The sequence below is a fragment of the Drosophila miranda genome, chromosome 4 (genome assembly GCF_003369915.1).
Source record: "Drosophila miranda strain MSH22 chromosome 4, D.miranda_PacBio2.1, whole genome shotgun sequence".
NCBI classification, from domain to species: Eukaryota; Metazoa; Arthropoda; class Insecta; order Diptera; family Drosophilidae; genus Drosophila; species Drosophila miranda.
Genome location: NC_046677.1, coordinates 20938422 through 20955337, shown reverse-complemented (window position 1 = coordinate 20955337; position 16916 = coordinate 20938422). Strand labels below are relative to the sequence as shown.

The window sequence follows — 16916 nt, the reverse complement described above, 5'->3', positions numbered from 1 at the left end:
ATATGTTAACATTTTTTGTCGCTCTTTCGAGCATCGCTGATAAATTAGTGTTGCCACATCTGCTCATCTGGCCGTCCCACTTTTTCAACGGGCTGGCAGCCTTCTTCTATTTGAGTTTCAGGTTGTTGGATGTTAGGATTTGTTGTTTAATTTGTTAAATTAAAATTAAATTTAAACTGATTGAATGGATCGTGATCGCGATTCCGACTCCCATGCCCGCAAGGGCAATCGTCCGCCCGGGCTGAAGGGCAAGGCAATTGGCATGTATTACCGCGACCTCGGTCGCCAGCGCGCGAAGGAGCGCGAGAAAATGAAAAAGGATGGCGGGCCGGACATGATTGAGCAGCCAAAAATCCGGCTGGGATGCAGTGTCACTGTGCCACGAGGCGCGCTGGAGCGCGTCAAGGAATTCATGCAGAATTTCAACAAGACGCCCAGGAAATCCGACTCGCACTCGGATGTGGATGCGCAATTCGAGCTGCAGTTCCGTCACTTGCTGAGCGTCAATTTTCACCAGTTCATTGCCGAGAAAAAGCAGGAGAACAACACTTTGAACTACATCAACCAGAATTTGGACACGAAATTAATGGAGGAGCATCGAGAGCGCCTCCAGTCACCAAATATGCGCGAGCGCCTGCACGCACGTGAGCAGCTGCCGGCCATGAAGCATGCCAAGGAGATTATACGCACCGTCCAGGAGAATCAAGTCATTCTCATTGTCGGCAGCACCGGCTGTGGCAAGACCACACAGGTCCCTCAACTGCTGCTCGATCACAGCATTGTCAAGAGCTGTGCCTCAGACTGCCGCATTATTTGCACACAACCGCGTCGTATTTCGGCCATCACGATTGCCGAGCGAGTGAGCTACGAGCGTGGCGAGAACCTGGGCCTCTCGGTGGGCTATCAGATACGCCTGGAGAGCCGCCGGCCAAGGGATCGGGCCTCCATTACGTATTGCACAACGGGAGTGCTGTTGCAGCAGCTCCAGTCGGATCCCCTGATGCACAGCCTCAGTGTGCTCATTCTGGACGAGATACACGAACGCAGCGTGGAGACGGACCTTCTAATGGGCCTGCTGAAGGTCATCCTGCCGCACAGACCCAGCCTGAAGGTGATTCTGATGAGTGCCACCGTTCGAGAGCAGGATTTCTGTGACTACTTTGAGAATTGTCCCATGTTCCGCATTGAGGGGGTGATGTTTCCCGTCCGGATGCTCTACCTGGAGGATGTCCTCTCCCTCACCAACTATCAGTTCGAAAATTTGCGCACAACGAAAAAAATACCGAATCAGGAGCGTAAGGAGTCCTTGATGGCGCACGAAGCCATGATCCTGCCGTATGTGCGTCGCGTCCGTCACATGTACGATCGAAGGGTTCTCGACCAATTGTGCCTGCCCGAGTCGGAGGGCTGCGAGGACATTGATTTCATTGCGGATCTGGTCTACTACATCTGCGAGAACGAGCCAGAGGGTGCCATTCTGGTCTTCCTGCCCGGCTTCGACAAGATCTCCAAACTGAACAAAGCTCTGGAGAACCCCCAGGGTTCGTTCAAGGGCCAACGCTGGCGCCAAAGTCTAGTCCTTTATCCCCTGCACTCCCTGATGCCCTCCGGCGAGCAGCAGGCGGTGTTCCGTCGTCCTCCGGCCGGCAAGCGTAAGGTTATTATGTCCACCATTATAGCCGAGACATCGGTGACCATTGATGATGTGGTGTATGTCATCAATTCCGGCCGCACCAAGGCTAGCAACTATGACATTGCCAGCAACATCCAGAGCCTGGACGAAGTGTGGGTGAGCAAGGCAAATACCCAGCAGCGCAAGGGTCGTGCAGGACGTGTAAGGCCGGGCATCTGCTACAATCTGTTCAGTCGGGCCAGGGAGGATCAGATGGCCGATATACCTACACCGGATATACTGCGCTCCAAGCTGGAGTCAATCATTTTGAGCCTGAAACTGCTGCACATTGATAATCCCTATGAATTTTTGGGCACTCTCATCAGTGCCCCCGAACAGGAGGCCATCAAAAACGGTGTTCTTCTCCTGATGCGGTAAGTTTGAATGAATTTCTAGTCAAATGATCATCAGAATTTAAATGATTTTTTCAGCATTGGTGCTCTGGACAAAGAGGGCATTCTTACACCGCTGGGCGTGCATTTGGCGAAGCTTCCCGTCGATCCGCAAATGGGCAAAATGATGCTCATGTCAGCCCTATTCTGTTGCCTGGATCCCATCACCTCGGCGGCAGCGGCACTCTCCTACAAGTCGCCGTTCTACACGCCCTTGGGGCTGGAGAGCCGTGTGGATCAGGTGAAACGGCAGATGGCCAACAACATGCGCAGCGATCATCTGATGGTGCACAGCACCATTTGTTCGTATCGCAAGAGTCGTGGTGATCGCAACTTCTGCTATACGAATTATTTGAGCTACATGACGCTGCAGCAGCTGGAGCGCATGAAGAATCAGTTTGCACAACTGCTGTGCAACTACAAGTAGGTCAAAAGGTTTAATCCTTCAGCATAGCATACCCCTACCAATTCTCTCTCTCCTTTGTAGATTTCTTAGTTCACCCGGCTTACTGGACAAGTCATCCAACATTAATTCGGACAAGATTCCTCTGCTGAGGGCTATTATTGGAGCCGGTCTCTATCCGAATATGGCATACATGCGGTAAGATCAACAGACCAACTCTGTCTCTTTAGATGAATATGTCGGATCGCAAGATCGCAATTTCTTGGCCAGCCGGGTCGGTCCCAAAAACCAAAAGCAATATGCGTTGCTTGGTCATGACACTGAGACCGAGAACCGGGACTCAATACTTTGATAATATTTGGACGTAGTACAAATTATATCCTATAAAAGTACTATAATTTACCATATTTATCCAACAGCAAGACACATCGCATACGGAATTCAGTGCGTGCTGTTCATAACATGTCCACGGACGACGGCAAGCGTGTGAATTTTCATCCTTCGTCCGTGAACAGCGGGGAATCCAGCTTTGACTCGGATTATTTTGTGTATTACCAGCGACAGAAGTCCTCATCGCTGTATTTACTCGATTCCACAATGGTCTTTCCCATGGCTCTCATTATTTTTGGCGATGGCGTCGAGGCGGGTGTCAAAGACAGAGTGCCCTACCTATCCGTGGCCAATACATACTTGTGAGTGGGGATATCTTTACATATAAATGGCTAGTTTTAATGTTGATTTCTTTTCAGTTTTAAATGCAATCCAGAGACTGCCAAAGTGGTGCTTGAGCTGCGCACAAATCTGGGTAGATTGCTGCTGAAAAAGGCTCTCTGTCCGGCCCCCATCGAAGAGAATGGCGAAGAGAAGCAATTGATCAAGTATGGCATTAACTAAGACAAAGGCTATTCAATCATTAAGATGTTTCAAGAGGCACCAAAGAGCTATAGGGGGATTGTCAGGGGTTTTGGTGATGCCCCGAAGGATAGCCCAAAAGATAATTTAAGTACCAGTTCCCGTGCCCGTTTCATGCAACATCTTGATGTTTTATAGTCTTTGCCAAAGAACACTTCTGTAGAAATTTTCTCATTCGAATTTCATTTTCTTTTTGCAGAGCAATCGAGTTGCTGCTTTCATTGGACGAGAAATTCGATGACGATTCGTTTTCGTCCGACGAAATCGAAGATATCTGAATGCGGAAGAGGCTCAGAGCATAATTTAATTCCATTTTATTGTGGTTCATTAGTCGAATGGTATATTACCAAAAAATATATGTATAATCAAAAATAAATTATGTGTGTGTGTTCGAAGGATTATTATTCGTCTTCGAGTAGGGCAAACACATTGCGCGAACGTGGTGCCTCATCCTCCTCGATGGCGCACGAGTCCTCGTCGGCATTGGTCTCATCGTTGGAGCTGTCCTTGTCTTCGTCCTCGCTATCAGCAGCTAGAAAAGAGGAAATTTAGATAAGGGTTTCATATAGAGACTTTTCGTGGTCTCTCACTATCCGAGCAAACGGAGGAGGTATCGCCATTGGTCTCGCTCTCTGGCTCATCTTGCAGCTCCACTTGCTGGTACTTCTTGACCTCCGGCACATCGGGATGCTGCAGCCAGTGCTCGCGGCGCGCCTCATACCCTGGCGGATAGAACTGCAGCACCAGCTGCTGCTGTCCGGCCAGGCACATGCGCAGAATGTGATTTGCGGCCCGATAGCGATCCGGCCTGGCCGCCTTAGCCGTGAGGAATCCTCGTTTGTAGGCCCAGGCATCGGAAATGGCCACAGCCGACCACTCGTCATAGTCTTCGGGCAATTGGAGACGCAACAGTTGCGGCAGATTCACATGCTCGCCGAGAAACTTCAGGGAGCGATAGGGCACAGACAGCTGGGAGATGGGAAAGCTGCCAAGCAGCACTTGCAGGCACTTTGGCGTAGTCGAGGGAAAGACTAGGCCGGGACAGTCGCAGAGCCGTACGAGTGGTGTCAGGAATATGGTCTGAAAGTGTTTGGTATGTCCGGGAGTGCGACTAACGCTTACCACCTTGCGCCCCTTGAGGGCATTGATTAGCGAGGACTTGCCGACATTCGGAAAACCAATGCAGCCGATGGTAAGGACGCCACTGTGATATTTGACATGCTCATGGGGCGTGGTATCGATGCTGCTGCTGATCTTCAGCTCACCTTCCACGGCGGCTGCCACATCTTCCAGAATGTCCAGCTGATCGCTCCGCATATCCTCGCGTATCTTCTGCTCCCAGGCGGACAGATCCACCTCCGACTGGACATAGCGCTGGCACTCGCGATAGATGTTGTAGACACCCTCCATGCTGCGCTTGTGGGCCTGTGGACCACGCTGGCAGCCCTTGCGAGAACGTGGCAAGAACGAGGCAAACATAACGATCGGCAGCTGGGGATAGCGCTCCTGAAAGTACGCACGCCAGGCCACAACCACCTGCGGTTCGACGAGATCAACCTTGTTGAAGACCACAATAGCATGCTTTTTCAGTGTGTTGATGATGTAGTCGTACAGGGAGGGTGGGAACATCAGGGTGGCATACCGCACATCCACAATGATGAGCAGTATGTCCGAGAATTCAAGAACACGCCAGAGCTGACGCCACGTTTCCAGATTCAGTTCGAACAGCGAGAGTTCCTTGGTGTCACCACTGCGTTGCTTCTTTTGCAGCCCGTCCACATAATCCTAGGATTAATCCTTAATGAAATGCCGCAAATATCCCAGTATACATGACCTACCTTAAAGTAACGATTCTCACAGCGGTCCAGCTGTTCTTTGGTGCTCGACAAACTCCAGGCCGGACGCAGGGGAAAATCACAGCCGGCAAAGTAGCGCTCATCGATTTCGCGCTCCGTGGGACTGAGTGACTGCAGGGGCTTGAAGCCCTCCAGCTTCAGCTGCTCCAGTTCCTTCTTGCCCTCCTGGTAGAATTGTAAATTGTAACGATTCACGTTCTTGTTGCGATTTCCACCCCGAGCGAACGGCTGCTCCATGAGCTTGCGCGTCGTTTCGGGCACATCGCTGTCCTCGTAGGACTCCTGGGCACTGCGTAAATACTTGGGCGGACCTGGCCGGCAATCAATGTCATCGTTAGTGTGGTGTAGCTCGTGGGATTTGATTTCTTTTCTCCACCAAATAACAGTGGGGGAGTGCAACACAAGTTGCACCAATATTCCTCGATTTTGATATTCGATTTGATATTACTAGCTAGATAGAACTCTCAGCACTGCCAACATAATTTTATCCGATTAATAAATCAATTTTCTACTAGACTGTCTTGTTTTAAATACTTGACTTGTTTTCCTGCTACGGCGATTGCTGTTTTTGCTCCTCAACAACAATATAGCATCTCGTTATGATGAAAAAACGAACTTAGCCATCTTCAGCCCCCTCCATTTAAATAGTTCAGCTACTTCTACTACTACTACGTAAGAAAAACACGATAAATTGATTAAATTTTCATTATTTTCGGTGGAATATTAAAATAGCCCCTTAGCTTACAAGGGGTTAATCATTCTCCGTTAAGGAGAGGATTCGTTCATATTGCTCAATTTAGAGATTCCGTTGAATAATTCTGGCTAACTAAAACCCTTAGTTCTGCCCACATAATTTAAAGCCGTGGATGAATACATTTTCTACAAGATAAGTTAATTTTTAGTCCTTGCTTTTATTGTATTTTGGCTAAAACAAGGTTTAAACAAAATAGTTCAACAAAAAGACAGTCGCAATGTTCCTGGTATTTGAAGACATGTTCACCCTTTGTATGCCTTTGTACACCCTATTTCGTTCATTTTTTATGAAGATGAAACGCAATTTATAAAGACCTTTTCTCAAATTGGTATGTTGTAGACATATTCATGTATATTATTAGTATCTTGTATATATTTATCGAGATCCTGATACCTTCGGAGCCTGGGATGACAAACATTTTCTCAATTCTATAATATCTTTTCCGTAGGGTATGAGAATTAGTGTTGCCGTGAATTATTGTTGTCAACCAGTTATTACGACAAATTCCTGTTTTTAATCTTCCGTCGAATATTCCCAGCTATATATATCTCACAGTTTTGCCCAGATACTTTTATATGATTGATGAATCAATTTTGATCAGGATTAATTACTTTTAAGTACTTGCATGTTTTTTGTTTTAACAAAAACACGGATTCAACAAAAATGTTCAACACTCGCAGTGTTGTAACGTCAATGTTGCTGGTGCTTGCAGACTCATTTGTTGTCAACCACAGTATGAGCATTTGTATACCCTATTTCGTTAATATTATATTAAGATACTGTTTTAAAACGTAATTAATAAAGACCTTTTCTCAGATTGATATATCTTAGACATATACATGCATATGATTAGTGTCTTGTATAAAAATCTCGATCCCTCTTCTTAAGCTCTGTAAGAAGACAAAAGATGCAAAATATCGTTGAAATAGTTTAAAAACAGAGACTGACTAGTTTCTGCATATAATGGCGCCTTAGACACACGGAAGTACGATTTGAGGGAGCGAAAATTCAAATTCGACGTCAAACTGGGCCGAAAAGTATATAATATATATATAGTATATAGTATATATACCACTGAATCATTATAATCAGGCTACCTATTAGCTAGTTTTGGCTATTTCTAATATCGATTGCTAGAAAAATGTATTCGCCGGAGATCTGGCTAATTCAAATATACATGTCTTGCTGCCTAGTAAAATTAAGCGAACCCTCTTAAAGAATATGTTAACATTTTTTGTCGCTCTTTCGAGCATCGCTGATAAATTAGTGTTACCACATCTGCTCATCTGGCCGTCCCACTTTTTCAACGGGCTGGCAGCCTTCTTCTATTTGAGTTTCAGGTTGTTGGATGTTAGGATTTGTTGTTTAATTTGTTAAATTAAAATTAAATTTAAACTGATTGAATGGATCTTGATTACTATTTCGACTTCCATGCCTACATGGGATGCAGTGTCACTGTGCCACGAGGCGCGCTGGAGCGCGTCAAGGAATTCATGCAGAATTTCAACAAGACGCCCAGGAAATCCGACTCGCACTCGGATGTGGATGCGCAATTCGAGCTGCAGTTCCGTCACTTGCTGAGCGTCAATTTTCACCAGTTCATTGCCGAGAAAAAGCAGGAGAACAACACTTTGAACTACATCAACCAGAATTTGGACACGAAATTAATGGAGGAGCATCGAGAGCGCCTCCAGTCACCAAATATGCGCGAGCGCCTGCACGCACGTGAGCAGCTGCCGGCCATGAAGCATGCCAAGGAGATTATACGCACCGTCCAGGAGAATCAAGTCATTCTCATTGTCGGCAGCACCGGCTGTGGCAAGACCACACAGGTCCCTCAACTGCTGCTCGATCACAGCATTGTCAAGAGCTGTGCCTCAGACTGCCGCATTATTTGCACACAACCGCGTCGTATTTCGGCCATCACGATTGCCAAGCGAGTGAGCTACGAGCGTGGCGAGAACCTGGGCCTCTCGGTGGGCTATCAGGTACGCCTGGAGAGCCGCCGGCCAAGGGATGTTGCAGCAGCTCCAGTCGGATCCCCTGATGCACAGCCTCAGTGTGCTCATTCTGGACGAGATACACGAACGCAGCGTGGAGACGGACATTCTAATGGGCCTGCTGAAGGTCATCCTGCCGCACAGACCCAGCCTGAAGGTGATTCTGATGAGTGCCACCGTTCGAGAGCAGGATTTCTGTGACTACTTTGAGAATTGTCCCATGTTCCGCATTGAGGGGGTGATGTTTCCCGTCCGGATGCTCTACCTGGAGGATGTCCTCTCCCTCACCAACTATCAGTTCGAAAATTTGCGCACAACTCAAAAAATACCGAATCAGGAGCGTATGGAGTCCTTGATAGCGCACGAAGCCATGATCCTGCCGTATGTGCGTCGCGTCCGTCACATGTACGATCGAAGGGTTCTCGACCAATTGTGCCTGCCCGAGTCGGAGGGCTGCGAGGACATTGATTTCATCGCGGATCTGGTCTACTACATCTGCGAGAACGAGCCAGAGGGTGCCATTCTGGTCTTCCTGCCCGGCTTCGACAAGATCTCCAAACTGAACAAAGCTCTGGAGAACCCCCAGGGTTCGTTCAAGGGCCAACGCTGGCGCCAAAGTCTAGTCCTTTATCCCCTGCACTCCCTGATGCCCTCCGTCGAGCAGCAGGCGGTGTTCCGTCGTCCTCCGGCCGGCAAGCGTAAGGTTATTATGTCCACCATTATAGCCGAGACATCGGTGACCATTGATGATGTGGTGTATGTCATCAATTCCGGCCGCACCAAGGCTAGCAACTATGACATTGCCAGCAACATCCAGAGCCTGGACGAAGTGTGGGTGAGCAAGGCAAATACCCAGCAGCGCAAGGGTCGTGCAGGACGTGTAAGGCCGGGCATCTGCTACAATCTGTTCAGTCGGGCCAGGGAGGATCAGATGGCCGATATACCTACACCGGATATACTGCGCTCCAAGCTGGAGTCAATCATTTTGAGCCTGAAACTGCTGCACATTGATAATCCCTATGAATTTTTGGGCACTCTCATCAGTGCCCCCGAACAGGAGGCCATCAAAAACGGTGTTCTTCTCCTGATGCGGTAAGTTTGAATGAATTTCTAGTCAAATGATCATCAGAATTTAAATGATTTTTTCAGCATTGGTGCTCTGGACAAAGAGGGCATTCTTACACCGCTGGGCGTGCATTTGGCGAAGCTTCCCGTCGATCCGCAAATGGGCAAAATGATGCTCATGTCAGCCCTATTCTGTTGCCTGGATCCCATCACCTCGGTGGCAGCGGCACTCTCCTACAAGTCGCCGTTCTACTTGCCCTTGGGGCTGGAGAGCCGTGTGGGTCAGGTGAAACGGCAGATGGCCAACAACATGCGCAGCGATCATCTGATGGTGCACAGCACCATTTGTTCGTATCGCAAGAGTCGTGGTGATCGCAACTTCTGCTATAGGAATTATTTGAGCTACATGACGCTGCAGCAGCTGGAGCGCATGAAGAATCAGTTTGCACAACTGCTGTGCAACTACAAGTAGGTCAAAAGGTTTAATCCTTCAGCATAGCATACCCCTACCAATTCTCTCTCTCCTTTGTAGATTTCTTAGTTCACCCGGCTTACTGGACAAGTCATCCAACATTAATTCGGACAAGATTCCTCTGGTGAGGGCTATTATTGGAGCCGGTCTCTATCCGAATATGGCATACAGGTGGTAAGATCAACAGACCAACTCTGTCTCTTTAGATGAATATGTCGGATCGCAAGATCGCAATTTCTTGGCCAGCCGGGTCGGTCCCAAAAACCAAAAGCAATATGCGTTGCTTGGTCATGACACTGAGACCGAGAACCGGGACTCAATACTTTGATAATATTTGGACGTAGTACAAATTATATCCTATAAAAGTACTATAATTTACCATATTTATCCAACAGCCAGACACTTCCCATATGGAATTCAGTGCGTGCTGTTCATAACATGTCCATAAAATGCCATGACGGCAAGCGTGTGAATTTTCATCCTTCGTCCGTGAACAGCGGGGAATCCAGCTTTGACTCGGATTATTTTGTGTATTACCAGCGACAGAAGTCCTCATCGCTGTATTTACTCGATTCCACAATGGTCTTTCCCATGGCTCTCATTATTTTTGGCGATGGCGTCGAGGCGGGTGTCAAAGACAGAGTGCCCTACCTATCCGTGGCCAATACATACTTGTGAGTGGGGATATCTTTACATATAAATGGCTAGTTTTAATGTTGATTTCTTTTCAGTTTTGAATGCAATCCAGAGACTGCCAAAGTGGTGCTTGAGCTGCGCACAAATCTGGGTAGATTGCTGCTGAAAAAGGCTCTCTGTCCGGCCCCCATCGAAGAGAATGGCGAAGAGAAGCAATTGATCAAGTATGGCATTAACTAAGACAAAGGCTATTCAATCATTAAGATGTTTCAAGAGGCACCAAAGAGCTATAGGGGGATTGTCAGGGGTTTTGGTGATGCCCCGAAGGATAGCCCAAAAGATAATTTAAGTACCAGTTCCCGTGCCCGTTTCATGCAACATCTTGATGTTTTATAGTCTTTGCCAAAGAACACTTCTGTAGAAATTTTCTCATTCGAATTTCATTTTCTTTTGCAGAGCAATCGAGTTGCTGCTTTCATTGGACGAGAAATTCGATGACGATTCGTTTTCGTCCGACGAAATCGAAGATATCTGAATGCGGAAGAGGCTCAGAGCATAATTTAATTCCATTTTATTGTGGTTCATTAGTCGAATGGTATATTACCAAAAAATATATGTATAATCAAAAATAAATTATGTGTGTGTGTTCGAAGGATTATTATTCGTCTTCGAGTAGGGCAAACACATTGCGCGAACGTGGTGCCTCATCCTCCTCGATGGCGCACGAGTCCTCGTCGGCATTGGTCTCATCGTTGGAGCTGTCCTTGTCTTCGTCCTCGCTATCAGCAGCTAGAAAAGAGGAAATTTAGATAAGGGTTTCATATAGAGACTTTTCGTGGTCTCTCACTATCCGAGCAAACGGAGGAGGTATCGCCATTGGTCTCGCTCTCTGGCTCATCTTGCAGCTCCACTTGCTGGTACTTCTTAACCTCCGGCACATCGGGATGCTGCAGCCAGTGCTCGCGGCGCGCCTCATACCCTGGCGGATAGAACTGCAGCACCAGCTGCTGCTGTCCGGCCAGGCACATGCGCAGAATGTGATTTGCGGCCCGATAGCGATCCGGCCTGGCCGCCTTAGCCGTGAGGAATCCTCGTTTGTAGGCCCAGGCATCGGAAATGGCCACAGCCGACCACTCGTCATAGTCTTCGGGCAATTGGAGACGCAACAGTTGCGGCAGATTCACATGCTCGCCGAGAAACTTCAGGGAGCGATAGGGCACAGACAGCTGGGAGATGGGAAAGCTGCCAAGCAGCACTTGCAGGCACTTTGGCGTAGTCGAGGGAAAGACTAGGCCGGGACAGTCGCAGAGCCGTACGAGTGGTGTCAGGAATATGGTCTGAAAGTGTTTGGTATGTCCGGGAGTGCGACTAACGCTTACCACCTTGCGCCCCTTGAGGGCATTGATTAGCGAGGACTTGCCGACATTCGGAAAACCAATGCAGCCGATGGTAAGGACGCCACTGTGATATTTGACATGCTCATGGGGCGTGGTATCGATGCTGCTGCTGATCTTCAGCTCACCTTCCACGGCGGCTGCCACATCTTCCAGAATGTCCAGCTGATCGCTCCGCATATCCTCGCGTATCTTCTGCTCCCAGGCGGACAGATCCACCTCCGACTGGACATAGCGCTGGCACTCGCGATAGATGTTGTAGACACCCTCCATGCTGCGCTTGTGGGCCTGTGGACCACGCTGGCAGCCCTTGCGAGAACGTGGCAAGAACGAGGCAAACATAACGATCGGCAGCTGGGGATAGCGCTCCTGAAAGTACGCACGCCAGGCCACAACCACCTGCGGTTCGACGAGATCAACCTTGTTGAAGACCACAATAGCATGCTTTTTCAGTGTGTTGATGATGTAGTCGTACAGGGAGGGTGGGAACATCAGGGTGGCATACCGCACATCCACAATGATGAGCAGTATGTCCGAGAATTCAAGAACACGCCAGAGCTGACGCCACGTTTCCAGATTCAGTTCGAACAGCGAGAGTTCCTTGGTGTCACCACTGCGTTGCTTCTTTTGCAGCCCGTCCACATAATCCTAGGATTAATCCTTAATGAAATGCCGCAAATATCCCAGTATACATGACCTACCTTAAAGTAACGATTCTCACAGCGGTCCAGCTGTTCTTTGGTGCTCGACAAACTCCAGGCCGGACGCAGGGGAAAATCACAGCCGGCAAAGTAGCGCTCATCGATTTCGCGCTCCGTGGGACTGAGTGACTGCAGGGGCTTGAAGCCCTCCAGCTTCAGCTGCTCCAGTTCCTTCTTGCCCTCCTGGTAGAATTGTAAATTGTAACGATTCACGTTCTTGTTGCGATTTCCACCCCGAGCGAACGGCTGCTCCATGAGCTTGCGCGTCGTTTCGGGCACATCGCTGTCCTCGTAGGACTCCTGGGCACTGCGTAAATACTTGGGCGGACCTGGCCGGCAATCAATGTCATCGTTAGTGTGGTGTAGCTCGTGGGATTTGATTTCTTTTCTCCACCAAATAACAGTGGGGGGGGGGGGGGGGGGGGGGGGAATTGTTGACGTACCTTTTGTGTTGCGTTTTTGCAACATCTGATCCTTCTTCTTCTTGCCGCTAAAGGCTACCTTGCGTCTCTGCTGTGGCATTGCGGAATGTTAATTTCGTTTGGTTTCCTATGCTTCTTTAGCTCTCTAAATTTCATTAATTTAATTCTGATTAAATGTTATTGCGGCTTCTCTTTTGCGCCGACATTCCGTTGATGAGTCTGGGCAGGGCTGCCAGGCTGCTCGAAAGAAGAAGCTCCGAAGAAGTGGGCACTAAAAAATCAGTGCTGTCCACCTTAAAAAAGTTGTTTTTACTAGGAAATTTAAACAAAAACACACAAAAAAATTAAGGAACACGACTATAAAATATTGAATAATGCTGATCTACATAAAGTGGCACATAAGACAGTAACATTTAATTTTAATTTTTAAATATACTACAATTCATATGCAATTATTAGATTTTAAAAGGCCAAGTTGGCAGCACTATTGTAATGGCGTCCAAAGTGCAATCAACTTGTTTGCTTGAATTAAGATTTGTAGCCTTTAAAAAATGCCGCTGAAAGGCATCAAAGTCTTGGAATTCGTTGGCCTAGCCCCTGGTCCACTCTGTGGCAAAATCCTGACCGATTTTGGGGCTACCGTCACCCGCATTGACAAGGTAAACACTCCAATTCGATCATTGATCTTTCTACATCTTAACATTTTTAAAGATCCTCGATAATCAGTTGGATGTACTGCAACATGGCAAGCGCACAATGTGCGTTAATATGAAAGATCCTGAGGGGCAGCAGCTGGTGCGCCGCCTGGCCAAGAAAAGCGATGTACTCATCGAACCCTTTCGACCGGGCGTCATGGAGAAGCTCCACTTGGCTCCCGCCGAGTTGTGCGGAGAGAATCCGCGTTTGATCTATGCCCGACTGACGGGATTTGGCCAGCAGGGACGTTTGGCGGCACGCGCTGGTCACGATCTCAACTATGCAGCCATTTCGGGCGTTCTGTCCATGCTGGGACGCAGACACGAGAAGCCCACCGCACCGATTAATCTTTTGGCCGACTTCGCGGGCGGCAGTGTGATGTGTGCCCTGGGCATTTGCCTGGCCCTGCTGGAGCGCCATAACTCTGGGCGTGGCCAGGTCGTGGATGCGGCCATGGTCGAAGGAGCTGCCTATGTGGCCAGCTGGTTGTTCCTGTCGCGGGATCTTCATATTTGGGGAAAGCAGCGTGGCGATAACATCCTCGATGGCGGGGCATATTTCTACGATAACTACGAAACAAAGGACGGTCTCTACATGTCTGTGGGCGCGCTGGAGCCGCAGTTCTTTGAGCTTCTCAGGCAGCGATTGGAACTGCCCGAGGATCTGCCGCAGTTCGGAGACGAGCATCAAGAGCGGGGCAGGCGGCTGTTAACGGAAGCATTTCTAACAAAAACCCAGGCGCAATGGTCGAAGATCTTTGAAGACATAGATGCTTGCGTTTATCCCGTGCTGGACTATACAAAAGTCCACCAACATGCCCACAATAAGGAGCGGCAATCCTTCGGGCTGCTCGGTGATGCAGTGGCACCGCGTCCAGCGCCACGACTGAGTCGTACTCCTGGAAAGCTGCCCAAGGCAGAGAGCACAAAGCAGGAAGAACTGATAGGGGATCTGGAGTTGAAACCCGAAGAACTGAAAAGATTGTTGGAGTCGGGAGTGCTGACGTTGCCAGATCGGGCAAAGCTCTAGCCTGCTGTATAACAGTTCTTGTTGAAAGCTTCAAAGTGCCGTTTATTGTTAACATCCGTATTGAGAGCCGCCCCAAGATTTCGCCGATTGTTGTTTTAAATAAAAGACTATTGTTTTGTTGCTCTTGCATTCAAAATTCTTTTATTCTCGCTCTTGCACACAAAACACAGTTTAAATTTACTAAATTTTTCGCGTACAAACTATCAGTCATACAATTTGTTCATGAACGGGTTTGTGCCGAACTATTGGGGATTGGGGGGGGAGGAGGAGTGATAATACAGTATAATTTAATAGAAACTATCTTATCGTTTAAATTCCGATTTTTCGTTTATCGCTTTCGTACACGCTCTCTCTCGCTGTTCCTACTTATTCGCTATACTAGCATACAGAATTAGCACAGAAATATTCTCTAAAAAGCACCGCGCGTCAGCGTTACCAGTAGTTCGATTTCTCTTAGTTTCGTTTAAATATATATCGTCATATATATATTTAATACAATTCATTTATTATAATGCTCATATGTATGTAATGTATATGTAATGCATAAGTGGTTATGTATGTATGTTTCATGTAAATTTCACTAGTTTGATTTGGTTTTGGGCTGCAGGCAGTTTCATTAAAATCCGCCCGCTGGGAAATTGCTGTGAAACAGAGGTTATGGACAATAGGCCAAACGGACCAAAAAAAAGTGATGCAACGAATGCTATGTAAAATGCAACTCTTTTGCTTATCATACCTTGAAGACGAAATCCACATTTTCCAAATGGTTCGTAGGCGCCTTTCAATTTTCCTTGGCTGTTTTTGCCTGTTGTCCATACCTTTTATAATTTCATCGTTATTTGTAGTATGTAGTAGTACGTTCTGTATATGTCGCATAGTCCTGGGTAAAGTAATTCATTGTAAGTCCTTAAGTAAGTGTTTCGTTTCGTATTTGTATAAATAGTAAGCCTCAGTTCTCAGTATAAAATCAGTACCATATGTTACGTTTTCAATTTGTTTTTTTTTTGTTTTCGTTTCGTTTACAATTACCGTTGTGTACAGTTTATTAGTATTAGTTTATGTTTTTACATTAAAAATATCATAATTTCTTTACATTTCACTTTGCTCTGCTGCGCGTGGTGCTTTTTTTATTTACTTCAATACTTGCACACAATATCATACCCGTACACGCACACGAACATGCACACACACATTCTTAACATACACAGTTTATGAAATCACAGGCAATGTTTACAGTTATAGTTGTAGCACAATTGGCATTTTTTTGTAGAACAGACGACGCGACCTACACCCTATTCACACATTTAATAAAACGGCTAAAGTGTCCATTCTCCAAACAAAAAAATTGGAGCAGCCTGGCATCTTAACCCTCATTTAACCCTTATCCTAGCTTATATGTTTTAAGCCTAATGAGGGAAAATTAAAATTTTACAAGCTTCTTGAAATTCTGAAGAGGTTTCGGTTTTTGGGTTTTTTTTTGTTGTTTTTTTCGTTTTTGGAATGATAACATACAGAAATACTCAGTCACAGTTACGGGCACACACGTTCTTACATTATAATAGATCTATGCATATGCACAGGCATGTAGATTTAATATGTAATGTATAAAAGTTAGAAATTTGTGCTAGATGAGTGCTTCTCTAGTACTGGGTGTGATGTACCATCCATTCACTCGAAACTATTTCTCTTTCCCAACACTACTTTTGCATAACAACCATTTGTCAATCATCACATAATTCTCATCATCAATTCTTCCTCATACAACGCACGCACAAGCATCATTTATCATCTCAAGTACTCAACAAGTCATACTTAATCAAAACACCTGTGAAAAATATGTGCAAAGAAAAAAGAAATATGATTATTAGCAAAATATTTTGTATGTGTGGGACGCTTGTGCGCAGGTTTTTATCGGTTGTTTGTTTTTGTAACTAACTTATTTTGATAAATTTAATTTAAAAATTCTATGCATCACTTACATTTTGTTTACCACAGCCATAATGTGCAAGATCCTCTCGGCGGCGGCCTTCGCTCAGCTCAGGCTGAGGCTCATCTTCAATAGATTCAGAATCATCCAAAAGTCATTCAAGTGGCAGACAAAGACATACACCACCATTCGTCATCATACTTTATCTTAATCATAATTCATAATCTATCATTCATAGCTAAATTTAGTACATATTAAAGTATTTAATTTTGGCAATTCAAATTGTCTCGTTGATATCGTTGTTATTCTAAAAGTTGTCATTTCAAAAACTCAATATTTAATAATGAATTTCTTTTTGATATGTTGAAAGGTATTTTTTTTTAATTTTCAAATATTTTTGCTCTCTTTTGGACGGCTGTGCGATATTTCCATTGCAAATTTACCAATTGTTTTTCTTTTAGATATTTTTTTTTTGAAATGACAATTTGTTTGGGAGAGTTCATTGAAAAAAGCTCAAGTTTAATTCCAGTTGAGCTTTGTTTAATGAATTCCACATTATAATTACAAATCAGATAATATTTAATG

General features: G+C 46.3%; 4 protein-coding genes and 1 pseudogene across 4 annotated transcripts; 3 read left to right on the top strand and 2 right to left on the bottom strand.

The window, feature by feature from the left end:
* Window positions 1–103: 103 nt before the first annotated feature.
* Window positions 104–3755, top strand: LOC117189075 (ATP-dependent DNA/RNA helicase DHX36-like). Its single transcript, XM_033394046.1, has 6 exons — window positions 104–2046; window positions 2104–2487; window positions 2552–2665; window positions 2887–3159; window positions 3217–3345; window positions 3579–3755. The coding sequence occupies exons 1-6, from the start codon at window positions 185–187 to the stop codon at window positions 3655–3657; spliced, it is 2841 nt and encodes a 946-aa protein (XP_033249937.1). The 5' UTR covers window positions 104–184; the 3' UTR covers window positions 3658–3755.
* Window positions 3679–5676, bottom strand: LOC117188725 (guanine nucleotide-binding protein-like 1; the record flags this gene model as incomplete). Its single annotated transcript, XM_033393011.1, has 3 exons — window positions 3679–3911; window positions 3970–5164; window positions 5218–5676. Coding segments are annotated over 3 exons (1785 nt in total), but the record flags the coding sequence as incomplete, so codon positions are not given.
* A 1631-nt stretch (window positions 5677–7307) lies between these two features.
* On the top strand, window positions 7308–10795 carry LOC117189076 (annotated as a pseudogene).
* On the bottom strand, window positions 10719–12925 carry LOC108162606 (guanine nucleotide-binding protein-like 1). Its single transcript, XM_033394047.1, has 4 exons — window positions 12701–12925; window positions 12258–12586; window positions 11010–12204; window positions 10719–10951 (listed from the first exon to the last, which is right to left on the bottom strand). Exons 1-4 carry the CDS (start codon window positions 12777–12779, stop codon window positions 10821–10823), a joined length of 1734 nt encoding a protein of 577 aa, XP_033249938.1. The 5' UTR covers window positions 12780–12925; the 3' UTR covers window positions 10719–10820.
* Window positions 12926–13155: 230 nt separating this feature from the next.
* Window positions 13156–14533, top strand: LOC108162607 (alpha-methylacyl-CoA racemase). The gene is made up of 2 exons (XM_017297427.2): window positions 13156–13338; window positions 13391–14533. Exons 1-2 carry the CDS (start codon window positions 13231–13233, stop codon window positions 14402–14404), a joined length of 1122 nt encoding a protein of 373 aa, XP_017152916.1. The 5' UTR covers window positions 13156–13230; the 3' UTR covers window positions 14405–14533.
* Window positions 14534–16916: the final 2383 nt, after the last annotated feature.

Bases quoted from the DNA above. Each gene is read 5' to 3' on its own strand.
- LOC117189075 (XM_033394046.1), top strand. From the start codon at position 185: ATGGATCGTGATCGCGATTCCGACTCCCATGCCCGCAAGGGCAATCGT. The intron at 2,488-2,551 runs GTAGGTCAAAAG...TCTCCTTTGTAG, and splicing joins CAACTGCTGTGCAACTACAA to ATTTCTTAGTTCACCCGGCT. The intron at 2,666-2,886 runs GTAAGATCAACA...TTTATCCAACAG, and splicing joins CCGAATATGGCATACATGCG to CAAGACACATCGCATACGGA.
- LOC108162607 (XM_017297427.2), top strand. From the start codon at position 13,231: ATGCCGCTGAAAGGCATCAAAGTCTTGGAATTCGTTGGCCTAGCCCCT. The intron at 13,339-13,390 runs GTAAACACTCCA...ACATTTTTAAAG, and splicing joins CCGTCACCCGCATTGACAAG to ATCCTCGATAATCAGTTGGA.
- LOC108162606 (XM_033394047.1), bottom strand. From the start codon at position 12,779: ATGCCACAGCAGAGACGCAAGGTAGCCTTTAGCGGCAAGAAGAAGAAG. The intron at 12,587-12,700 runs GTACGTCAACAA...ATTGCCGGCCAG, and splicing joins GCAAAAACGCAACACAAAAG to GTCCGCCCAAGTATTTACGC. The intron at 12,205-12,257 runs GTAGGTCATGTA...GATTAATCCTAG, and splicing joins GTGAGAATCGTTACTTTAAG to GATTATGTGGACGGGCTGCA.